General features: G+C 38.4%; 1 protein-coding gene across 3 annotated transcripts; it reads left to right on the top strand.

The window, feature by feature from the left end:
• The first annotated feature begins 404 nt into the window (after positions 1–404).
• LOC128612164 (deleted in malignant brain tumors 1 protein-like) lies at positions 405–10685 on the top strand. 3 transcript variants are annotated; one of them, XM_053632048.1, is made up of 13 exons: positions 405–443; positions 620–652; positions 812–910; positions 1055–1078; positions 1170–1211; positions 1519–1669; positions 1796–1980; positions 2908–3046; positions 3789–4000; positions 5579–5754; positions 6244–6635; positions 10101–10345; positions 10552–10685. In XM_053632048.1, exons 5-13 carry the CDS (start codon positions 1193–1195, stop codon positions 10590–10592), a joined length of 1560 nt encoding a protein of 519 aa, XP_053488023.1. In that variant the 5' UTR covers positions 405–443; positions 620–652; positions 812–910; positions 1055–1078; positions 1170–1192; the 3' UTR covers positions 10593–10685. The 3 variants fall into 3 exon arrangements, with proteins under 3 accessions (XP_053488023.1, XP_053488022.1, XP_053488024.1); XM_053632047.1 differs by lacking the exon at positions 405–443 and having other exon boundaries at positions 508–652; XM_053632049.1 differs by lacking the exons at positions 405–443; positions 620–652 and having other exon boundaries at positions 665–1211.
• Positions 10686–11154: the final 469 nt, after the last annotated feature.

Here is an 11154-nt window from a genome sequence, read left to right on the forward strand (position 1 = left end):
ATGGTGTGATGAACAGAATGGTGTGATTTTACCACCTCATTTATTAAAGAATGTCATACTTTTTAAACTATTTATTGTTATGGTTAATGTTGTGGAGTAGCCACAAATCAAGTTAGTTGATGTTCTCACTTATGTTGTAGCAGCTATAAGAAGTTGTTTCCTCACCAACCTCTCTGTATCTCTCTCTTGAGGTAAATAAGACAAAAAAAATCTTAAAGAAAAGGAAAAACTTACAATAACCTGGTTGCATAAGTATGCACACCCCTTAACTAATATTTAATTAAAGTACATTTTACTTGTAATACAGCACTCAGTGATTTTCCAGTCTTATCCGGAAAGGGTTGGTGTGGGTCACCTGAGTCTATTGAAAGCCAAGATCAACTGATTAAACAGGTGGAATCAGGTGTGGCTCCTGCTCGGTTGGAATGAAAACCTGTAAAAATGTAATTGTCTTTAACGTGTCTCTCTATTCTCAGTAAAACTGCTCTGTCTCCTCCATTTTTTCTCTTCATTTGGATCTAGAAATCGTTTCTGTTTCTCCATTCTAGACCTTCTTCCATTCTTTAGTTTGCTATTTACTTAAACGTCTCTAACTGAATATTTTCTCACTGTGTTTAAGAACCCACGACGACCGAAAGCTTTCTGACAGAAGGTAATGTTTCACTAAGGAATACTGATGTACTGAATCAGCAATCATAGTTAATGTTAAAGGAATGAATTGATTTTGAGTTGATCTATTATTAAATGTCAGATTTTGTTTAGTTTAATTTATTTCATTTGATTTGACTTTTTTTTTTTTTTTTTTTTTTAGATTATATTAGCTGCAGGGATCGTTGTGGTTTTAATGGTGCGCTCTGTTCCTGCACCAGCTCCTGTCGTTACTATGGAAACTGCTGCAATGATTATTACGGTGAGGAAAAATATTTATTCATAGTTATTAATTCCCATAAATATATAAAAACACATACTTCACATATATATTATACACATATTAAAACACGACATGTTTTTATCTGTGCTAATGTATTTGATTTTCTTTTTGTCTCTCGTATAGATTATTGTTTTCCCACAACAACAGGTACAGGTCCTCTGTAAAACCTTCAGTCCTCTGTTTACACTACAGTGACGTTAAGATGAGGCTGTATTTCATATTTACTCTGTTTAAATAGGTTATGACACGACCACAGAAGATATGCTGAAAACAACAGCAGGTGCATGTTTATTATTCAATAGTGTTGTACTGGTGATAATTTATGACAGAGAAACATGATTAACTGATACAGAGGTGATGTTAAAATGTCTTGAATGCATGTTCAGTGAGAGGGCGTCATTAAATGCACTCCATCATTAATAACTGCTTTACTTAACACAGTCTACATACATAATATACCACAGCACTGTTCAGTTCTGGATTGTGATTGGTCAGAAGGTGTTGATTAATTTTAGGCAGTGTGACGATGGCCATCTTATAGGGGTACTTATATGTGTGATAGTGTTTAAAACCGTGGTGTGTTTCAGGTGGAGCGCCATGTGGTGGAACTCTGACTCAGTCACGAGGGGAATTTTTCAGCCCCAATTATCCCAATTATTATCCCAATTACGCAAACTGCACATGGAGCCTGCTGGCTGGAGAACTGCAGGTGGTTTCGTTAAACTTCACGTTCGTCGAGTAAGGAATCACCTTCCTGTTTCTCACCTGCTGATAAATCATACCTGACTTTGTTTACATCTTTATCATTTAAGAATATTTGTTTGTGGTTAGTCTGTAAGGCTAGTTTCATTACACTTTCTTCAGTTTGGAGTCAGGCTTCGACTTTGTCCGCGTGTACGACGGTCCGACTGCTCAGCATTCCCTTTTGGGTTCTGTGACTGGAAATCAGAGAGCTACCTTCAACTCCAGCAGCAGATACATAACCGTCGTTTTCTCCACTGACCACAGCGTGACTCGACAAGGTTTTCGGGCTGAATGGGCTTTCAAATGTACGTATTTGTTCAACTTATTTAAATTCAATTTCAGTTTGTGTTTGTGTGAGCAGAACTCATCTATCCAACTGTCCAGCACACATTACCTGCTAATGTCATTGCTACATGCTGTAAGGAATGTCTGTGATATATAAATTCAAAGACATACCTTTGAAATGATAATTTTGAAATGTGTGTGTGTGTGTGTGTGTGTGTGTGTGTGTGTGTGTACAGCTGCTCCAATGTGTAAGGACCGATGTGGCAGCAGCTACAGCAGATGCTCCTGTGAGAGTTCATGTGAATGATATGGAAGATGCTGTCACGATTATTATGGTAACGAACATGTCCATTTATTATTTTTAAATAGTCTGTCTGTCTGCCTGTCCCTTGATCTTCCTGTTTGTCTCTCGATCTGTCTGTCTGTCTGTCTGTCTGTCTGTGTAGACATGTAGGAGTTTGGGGTATGAAATGAAAGTTCTAGAGTTTATTGTATTTATTTAATTTTTCAGATTATTGTTACTATGTGACGCCAACTACTGTACCAGGTGAGCTCTTTACCTTAGCTTGGCTCAGCATGTGGCCTCTTTTACAATTCCAATTTATTTAACTAACTAACTAACTAACTAACTAACTAACTAACAGTAACATCTTGCCTTACTTGTAAAACTCTTATTTACATTACAGACATTTTTATTACATATTTTATTTATATTTATCATTTGATCCCAGAATATTGATTATATTTGTCATAATTATTGGATATTTTAATGATAAATTTAATTATATGTATTTGTATTTCATAAAATATGCTTTATTATATACTTCATGTTGGTGTTTTTATTTTTATTTTTATTATTACTATTATAGTTTGGAAAAATTAGCAGAGCAGTGTGTGTGTGTGTGTGTGTGTGTGTGTGTGTGTGTGTGTGTGTTTACACTCTACAGCCTGTGGGGGGAGTCTTCAGGGCTCAGGCTCCATCTCCAGCCCTTACTACCCCGGTTATTACCATGACAACGCGTATTGTGTGTGGCAGCTCTCGGCTCCGGCAGGACAGACCGTCTTCCTCTCGTTCCAGGACTTGGAGTCAGTCCATTTCCCAAATTTTACTTTCACTGTATACATCTGCTACTTGTTCAAATTACATCTGAATTATCACAATAAATCACTTATTTATTTGTTTATAATAAATTCATAAATACTTTTTTCATAAAAACACTATTTTTATGATGGTTTCCTTTGCTGAGTGAATTAATCTATTTATATTCAATATAAATGTACAGCTGCGGTCGGAAGTTTACATACACTCATCATGGACTTGAATGTCATGGCAATATTGCGCTTTCAATCATTTCTTTGAACTTTTCTTTTTCTGGGGCAGAATGATTGTACAACATACATCTTGGTTCACAAGTTTTTATTTATTTGGGGTTTTCTGTAATCAACACAGGGTCACAGGTCAAAAATATACATACAGCACACCTCATATTTAGTTGAATGTCCCTTAGCAAGTTAGCAGACGCTTTTGATAGCCATCAACCAGCTTCTGGCAGAATTCTGGTTGGATATTTTGCAATATTCACATTATATTTACTTTAATTAAAAGCGGGGTATTTCAGAAGTAAAACACATCTTGCTATGACTTTTTAAATATATGATTTGTTTTACTTCATCTTTTTAATATTTGTGTTAATTGTAGATATGAATTGAATAATTTGTTTTAATTTTTAGTAAATCCATCGAGTGCTCTACTTATTTATCTGTCTGTCTATATCTGTGTTTGTGTGTGTGTGCGTGTGTGTGTGTGTGTGTGTGTGTGTGTGTGTAGTCTGGACCACTGCTGCTACTGTGATTATGTGAATGTGTATGATGGTCCATCCACCGCGTCCCGCTTGATAGGAAAGCTCTGTCAGAATAGCACAAGCCACCTGGACTTCCAGTCGTCCTCGTCCTACATGACCGTGATGTTCAGGAGTGACTACTCTGGGGTTGGGCGTGGCTTTAAAGCCCATTTCAGTTCCTCCCTCAACCAAAACACAGGTACACAGTCCATTATAAAACAGAGTTCTATGAAACACAAAGTTTGATGATAACACTTTCCTCTGAGTGTGTTACGCTGCTCTGTGTCTCTGCATGAGCAGTGGTTTGTGAACCTTCAGGTGTAGCATGTCTTAGCCCTCACTTTCCCTGGTCGGTAGCTGTTTTATGATAAGAGAGAGCTAGCTGGTGGACCAAAACCAAATTAAGGAGAAAATGGTTGGAACTCAAAAAAAAAAAAAAAGAAAAAAGAAAAAACAGCACAGTACACAAATAAAACCAGCTAGTTGAAGCCAAAGCCTACAAAAGGCTTTGATGATTTTTTTGTCTCGTTCTTGACTTACTTTCATTTAGACTTGACCTTGCCTTCGCCTTGACTCCCTTAAGACTCAGTTTTGACTTGATCTTGGCTGGTCCTGGTCTTAAACTTGTTTTGGAGTTGGCAAGGTCAGTCTAAAGTAGAGCCATACAGACAATTCTTTATGTGTCCAAAATTCAGGTGATGTGCCCAAACCCTTCCAACCAAGAAAGACCATCTGCCAGAAAAATTTCACCTAAAAATTAAACGTCTTAATGCACCAGCAGTAGTTGGATATGCATCATATATTACTAGGAGGCCAAGCAACTTATTCTTATTCTGTGTCTTTTTCTTCTTCTTCTTCTGGGTTGGGTGTCTATGGCAGCCCATAGAACCATCTGGTAAACATTTGCGAAATTTGGTACAGTGATTGGGGAGGGTCTAGGGAACATTCTGACCAAATCTGGCCAAGTGCTGGCAACGATCTCGCCCCATCATTGGGTCAAATTTTGGTCAATTTGGAAGTATGTTTATGGTCATAACTTTTGAACCGTGTCCAAAATTTAAAAGCCAGGCATCCCTGGATTCCATGGGTTGAGATTAGTTCAATTCCTACAAATTTTGTCCAATCATCAACAAATTTAGCAGTCATCATCTTCAGAGTAAGCATCACAAAATTTATCAACAGAATTTTGAATACTCCAGATGTTTTGCCTATAATGAGCCAACGAATCTGACAGCGAAGCTGCCAAACAGGAACAGGAAGTATCTCAGTGACTTTGCCCACTGAAAGAGAATGTTGTAGACAACTGCAGGAGCATGACATGAGCCTATACAACAGATTTAGTGACAGCATCACCTACTGGACAAAAGTTACAACAACATGCTTAAAATGTTTACATCTAACTGCATTTTTGTTACTCCGCCTCCAAATTTTGTCCAATTTTCACCAAATTTTGCTTACATTAGCATGTGACCTGTCTGATCAAAGGTTATCAGAGGAATTTTGATTTTCATAACAGTCCTCCTGTAAAGCACTGGCAAATGCCAAAAACAGGATGTGAGGGTGTATCTCAACAATGCATCAATGTGTCATGAAACTTGATAAGTATCTTCAGTACTATGCCAGCAATGCACCCAAGATGTTTTTTGTTTGTGCCAACTTGTGGTCAAGAACTACATTGCTATGTAGTGAACATTATAGAGGTTGGTAATGAAATACAAAGAACACAATAACTAGATGCACGTTTAGAGTTTTATGTCAAACGTTGAATGTCCTGCAGCCCGTGTGGATTGCTCCTCTGACTCGATGAACATTGCCATACGTAAATCCTACCTGGACTCACTGGGCTTCAGCTGGTATGACCTTTATCTGGATGACCATCGCTGCAGAGCTTCAACTGACAACTACTATGTCACCTTCAACTTCCGTCTCCATAGCTGCAGCACCGGGAGAAAGGTAACACTACACTTTATACAATATTACATAACATCCAGTGATCCAGTGAAATCCCACAATGCACTGGAGTACGGTAATGTCATGGACTGCACAAAGTACACTCTCAGGTACTGAATTACCCACAATGCAATATCTGACCGAACGTTTGTGGATGGTCAGGTGTCCAGAAACGTTTGGCCAAATTGTGTACCATCAGTCAAAAAACAATGTTGGAGAGGTTAGTACAGTAAGACAAAAAACAAACAAAAAAAAACAAACAAACAAAAAAAAAACACAGGACAAGGATTGGTTGTTTTTTTTATTTATTATTATTTTTAAATAACAAAGTACTGGATGGTGGGTGGGAATTGGAGACCAAATTAAGGAGAAAATGAGAAAAAAATAACATAGCAACTCTGGAGGATAAATGTGTTGTCGGTCAAACTTTAGCTAATGGTGCTTAATTTTATATGCACTTATATGCACGTACTTATGTGCACTTCCCCCCAGACCGAGAATGGACGTATTATCTACACCAATAATGTGCGAGCAGCTCAGCCAACGTCGGGTGAGATCACCCGAAATAATACAGAGTTCCCGTTGGTTGTGAGATGTGTGATGGCGCGTGATTCTTCAGTCGGGATTCTTTATGAAGCCAAAGAGATTACAAATGCAACTATCAGTGGAACGGGTCGGTTCAACACCACCATGGCCTTTTACCCATCCAGCAGCTTTTACTACCCCATCACCGATTCCCCATACCGAGTGAACCTCAATCAGCAACTGTACGTGCAGGTGCAGCTAACCCCAGCCGAACCAAGCCTCCACCTGTTCATGGACTCCTGTGTGGCCTCGCCAAACCACGACTTCAGCAGCCGCACCTATGACCTTATACGCAATGGGTACAACACACACACACACACACTCACACACACACACACACACACTCATTAAGAAATATTACAAGCACACTGACACAAACAATACTGGTATACAAACATGCTTACACTATTGTTCTTGTCCCTGTAAACCAATAACTATATCTCAGTGGACCCACCTTTTAAAGGCAACACAAACAATAGTGTGAGCGTGTGTAGCTGATTGTCAGGTTTCAAGATGTGAGTTACACTTGGCCCAACTATTACCCCCTACCGAGCAGGATGTTAGTGATAAGCTAACATTGTGTCAGGCATAGTGAGTTGTATATAGGAATGGTTTCATTGAAGGTTGAGATAAAGTCAACAAATAGCATCTAACACTAGGATCCTCAGGCTTAAGGAGTTGGAGGAGGTTATGTAACCCCATTATAATGTAACTGAGGTAATAAAGTAATGTAGCTGCATTATAAACCGACCTGTTAGTCCTATATGTGAACTGCAGTTATTCCAGTAAGATGAGTGCCCCACCTGCTACCTCCTATGAGTCAGGAAGTTAGTGATCCCTAGATCCAACTAGGCAGGCATAGTATGTTGGGAAAATGTAGTGGAGGAGATCAGTAATGATTGTAGTTAAGGTTGAGCTGAAGTCTACCGATAGGCCCCAAGTGTAGGCTCCACAGGTGCCTTGTAATTATAGTCAGTATTTCTTGTTATTAGTGATGGTTTTTCATGCTGATATTGGGTTACACGTTAAGTCTTTCAGCTCTTCAGAGAAGTTTCTTTTGACTGCTCAAATACCCTAGATTGTTTGTCTATGGTCGGGGCACTCACAATCGCAGATCACAACTGTAAACATCAATGAAACAGTTCAAATACCATCATAGACTTTTACCCCTCCGGTAGTTTTTCCTACACCAGCACTGATTTCCTCTCCTGAGTAAACCTCAATCAGGAACTGTTTACCCTTCAGCTTCTCTGAGTGGTGTTTTTGTTGCCCACAGTAGATCCTATTCCTTGTTGTACAGGTAGTTGTTCTCTCTTTGGTAGACATCTGTAACCTTACAAAGCTGCCTAGGAATGCAAATAATGTTGTATAAGGTGTCATAATATCCATGAACTCATTCAGACCACTGCTTGCTATGTGTTTTTTATTTTATTTATTTATTTTATTTGTATAGCGCTTTTTACAATAGACATTGTCTCAAAGCAGCTTTACAGAAATATCAACATGGTATACAGATATTAAAGGTGCAAATTTATCCCAACTGAGTAAGCCACTGAGTGGCGACGGTGGCAAGGAAAAACTCCCTAAGATGTTTTAAGAGGAAGAAACCTTGAGAGGAACCCGACTCAGAAGGGAACCCATCCTCATCTGGGTAACAACAGATAGTGTGAAAAAGTTCATTATGGATTTATATGAAGTCTGTATGGCCTTAGGAGCAGCCGTAGTCCCAGCAGTCTGGAATTAGAGAAGATTTGAGCTCCATCCAGAGGCAGAAAGGATCTGGATCTCTAGTATCTCCATAAATTCATGTGGGGCTCGGCGAAAGGAGAGAGGGAGAAAAAAGATTATTATGACTGCGAAGTATTAGAACAGAATCTAGTCAGGGTAGGCTTGAGTAAACAAATACGTTTTAAGCCTAGACTTAAACACTGAGACTGTGTCTGAGTCCCGAACACTAATAGGAAGACTGTTCCATAACTGTGGGGCTCTATAAGAGAAAGCTCTTCCCCCTGCTGTAGCCTTCACTATTCGAGGTACCGTCAAATAGCCTGCATCTTTTGATCTAAGTAGGCGTGGCGGATTATATAAAACCAAAAGGTCGCTTAGATATTGTGGCGCGAGACCATTTAGTGCTTTATAGGTTAATAAAAGTATTTTATAGTTAATGCGAGATTTTACTGGGAGCCAATGCAGTATTGATAATATCGGTGTGATATGGTCGTACCTTCTAGTTCTAGTTAGGACTCTAGCAGCTGCATTCTGGACTAACTGGAGCTTATTTATATTCCTACTGGAACATCCAGACAGTAAGGCATTACAGTAATCTAATCTAGAGGTGACGAATGCATGAACTAGTATTTCCGCATCATGTAGTGACAATATGTTTCTTATTTTAGAAATATTTCTGAGATGAAAGAAGGCTATCCTAGTAATATTATCTACATGAGCATCAAATGATAGGCTGGAGTCAATAATCACTCCAAGGTCTTTAACTGCTGCACATGATGAAACAGAAAGACCATCCAGAGTAACCATGTGATCAGAAAGATTACTTCTAGCTACACGTGGGCCTAATAAAAGTATTTCTGTTTTATCAGAATTAAGTAGAAGGAAGTTAGTTAACATCCAATGTCTAATGTCCTTTACACAATCCTCAGCTTTACTAAGCTTCTGTCTGTCCTCTGGCTTCGCTGAAACATACAACTGTGTATCATCAGCATAACAGTGGAAGCTAATTCCATGTTTACGAATAATTTGACCTAGGGGTAGCATATATAAAGTAAAGAGCAGTGGGCCTAAAACAGAACCCTGTGGAACTCCAAAAGTAACCTCAGTACGCATGGAGAATTCACCATTTACATCTACGAACTGATAACGATCGGTCAGATAAGACCTGAGCCAGGAGAGGACTGTTCCCTTAATACCAACAACATTTTCTAATCTATCAAGGAGAATAGTGTGATCTATAGTATCAAAAGCTGCACTAAGGTCGAGTAACACAAGCAGAGAGACACAACCCTGATCGTAGGTCAGTAGAAGGTCATTTACTACTTTAACTAATGCTGTCTCTGTGCTATGATGAGGTCTAAACCCTGACTGATACATTTCATGAATGTTATTCCTATCTAAGTACGAGCATAACTGCTTTGCTACAACCTTTTCTAAAATCTTAGAGATGAAGGGGAGATTTGATATTGGTCTATAGCTGGACAATTGAGACGGGTCAAGATCAGGTTTTTTAATCAAGGGTTTAATAACTGCTAATTTAAGTGATTTAGGTACATAGCCAGTGCTTAGGGAAGAATTGATTATATTTAGAAGTGGTTCAATTACTCCTGGACAAATCTGTTTAAACAAACATGTAGGTACGGGATCTAGTATGCAAGTTGATGAATTGGCTGAAGAGATTAATGTAGCTAGTTCGGTCTCTCTAAGTGAAGCAAAATACTCTAAACATTGATCTGATATTGCTACATTGTCATGTAATGGGTTTGTTACAGTACTGTCCGGTTTTAATTTAATGGCCTGTATTTCACGTCTAATATTTTCAACCTTATCGATGAAAAATTTCATGAAATCTTCACTGCTATGTAATGATTGAGTGTTTCTCTCTCTAGTGGTTTTATTCCTAGTTAATTTTGCTACTGTGTTGAAAAGGAATCTAGAGTTGTTTTTGTTGTCTCCTATTAAGGCGAAAATGTGCTGTCTCTATTTAGGCAGTTCATGTAACAATGATGTATTTATTTTTGTCTTTATCATTTCAGCTGTCGGAGAGACAACACGGTAAACATATACAGAAATGGAAATCGTTACTTCGCTCAGTTCAGCTTCAGCGCATTCAAGTTCCTGAGCACACACAACCAGGTGTTCCTCAAGTGTGATGTCGTTATCTGCCCTGACAACGACTACAACTCACGATGTCGCCAAGGATGCCGTTATCGCAGGAAACGAAGCACTAGCTCTGATCGCCACACTGAGGTCCTCACCCTTGGGCCAGTCACACTCAAAGGTCAGAGGACAACTTGTGAATTTTGAGTAGGGACTTTGAAAGACTCTTATTATGCATAAAAGTGTAGAGGACATCCCATAATTCTGTTTACTACAAAATATGGTGGACAGACATTTTAAGGATGCGATGTATCATAAACTGCGATAAACAGAAAAGCAGGCTTATTATGTATTCAGAATATTATTTATTTATTTATTTATTTACAGGTCCAGAGGAGGCTGAGGCCAAGACGGAGGGCAAGGAGTGAACTCACACTGACTGATTAATTAATCACTTAAATATAGTTAACACTGAATAATAATCTGAATAAGCTTCCTCTATTAAAGCATTATCTAAAGGCAAGCTGGTGTGGTGTCATTGGTGTTATGATAAGAAAATAATTATATTTATCTGTTAAAATCTGTAGAACTTATATATACACAGTACCTAAAAGAAAGTGACTGTAGTGCAGTAGATTAAACGTATTGTGCTACACCATCAGATACCACTGGTTATGGGAAGATGGTTCTAGCAATGAAAATTTTATAGCACCACTAGCTGAAATGACAAACACAAGGTTCTTTGTTCACACAGAACGATGATCAAATTTAACAAAGAAAACACTCTATGTCATAGGGAAATCAACAACAACAACAACAACAGAATGGTGTGATGAACAGAATGGTGTGATGAACAGAATGGTGTGATGTTATCACCTCATTTATTAAAGAATGTCCTACTTTTTATCTATTTATTGTTAGGTTTAATGTTGTAGAATGGCCACAAATCAAGTTAGTTGATGTTCTCAATTATGTTATAGCAGCTATAAA

Source organism: Ictalurus furcatus, chromosome 9, assembly GCF_023375685.1.
Source record: "Ictalurus furcatus strain D&B chromosome 9, Billie_1.0, whole genome shotgun sequence".
In the NCBI taxonomy this organism is placed as follows: Eukaryota; Metazoa; Chordata; class Actinopteri; order Siluriformes; family Ictaluridae; genus Ictalurus; species Ictalurus furcatus.

Excerpts from the sequence above, each read along its gene's own strand:
- LOC128612164 (XM_053632048.1), top strand. Across the intron at positions 1,981-2,907 it reads GGCTGAATGGGCTTTCAAAT|CCTGTGGGGGGAGTCTTCAG; the intron begins GTACGTATTTGT and ends TACACTCTACAG. Across the intron at positions 4,001-5,578 it reads CTCCCTCAACCAAAACACAG|CCCGTGTGGATTGCTCCTCT; the intron begins GTACACAGTCCA and ends AATGTCCTGCAG.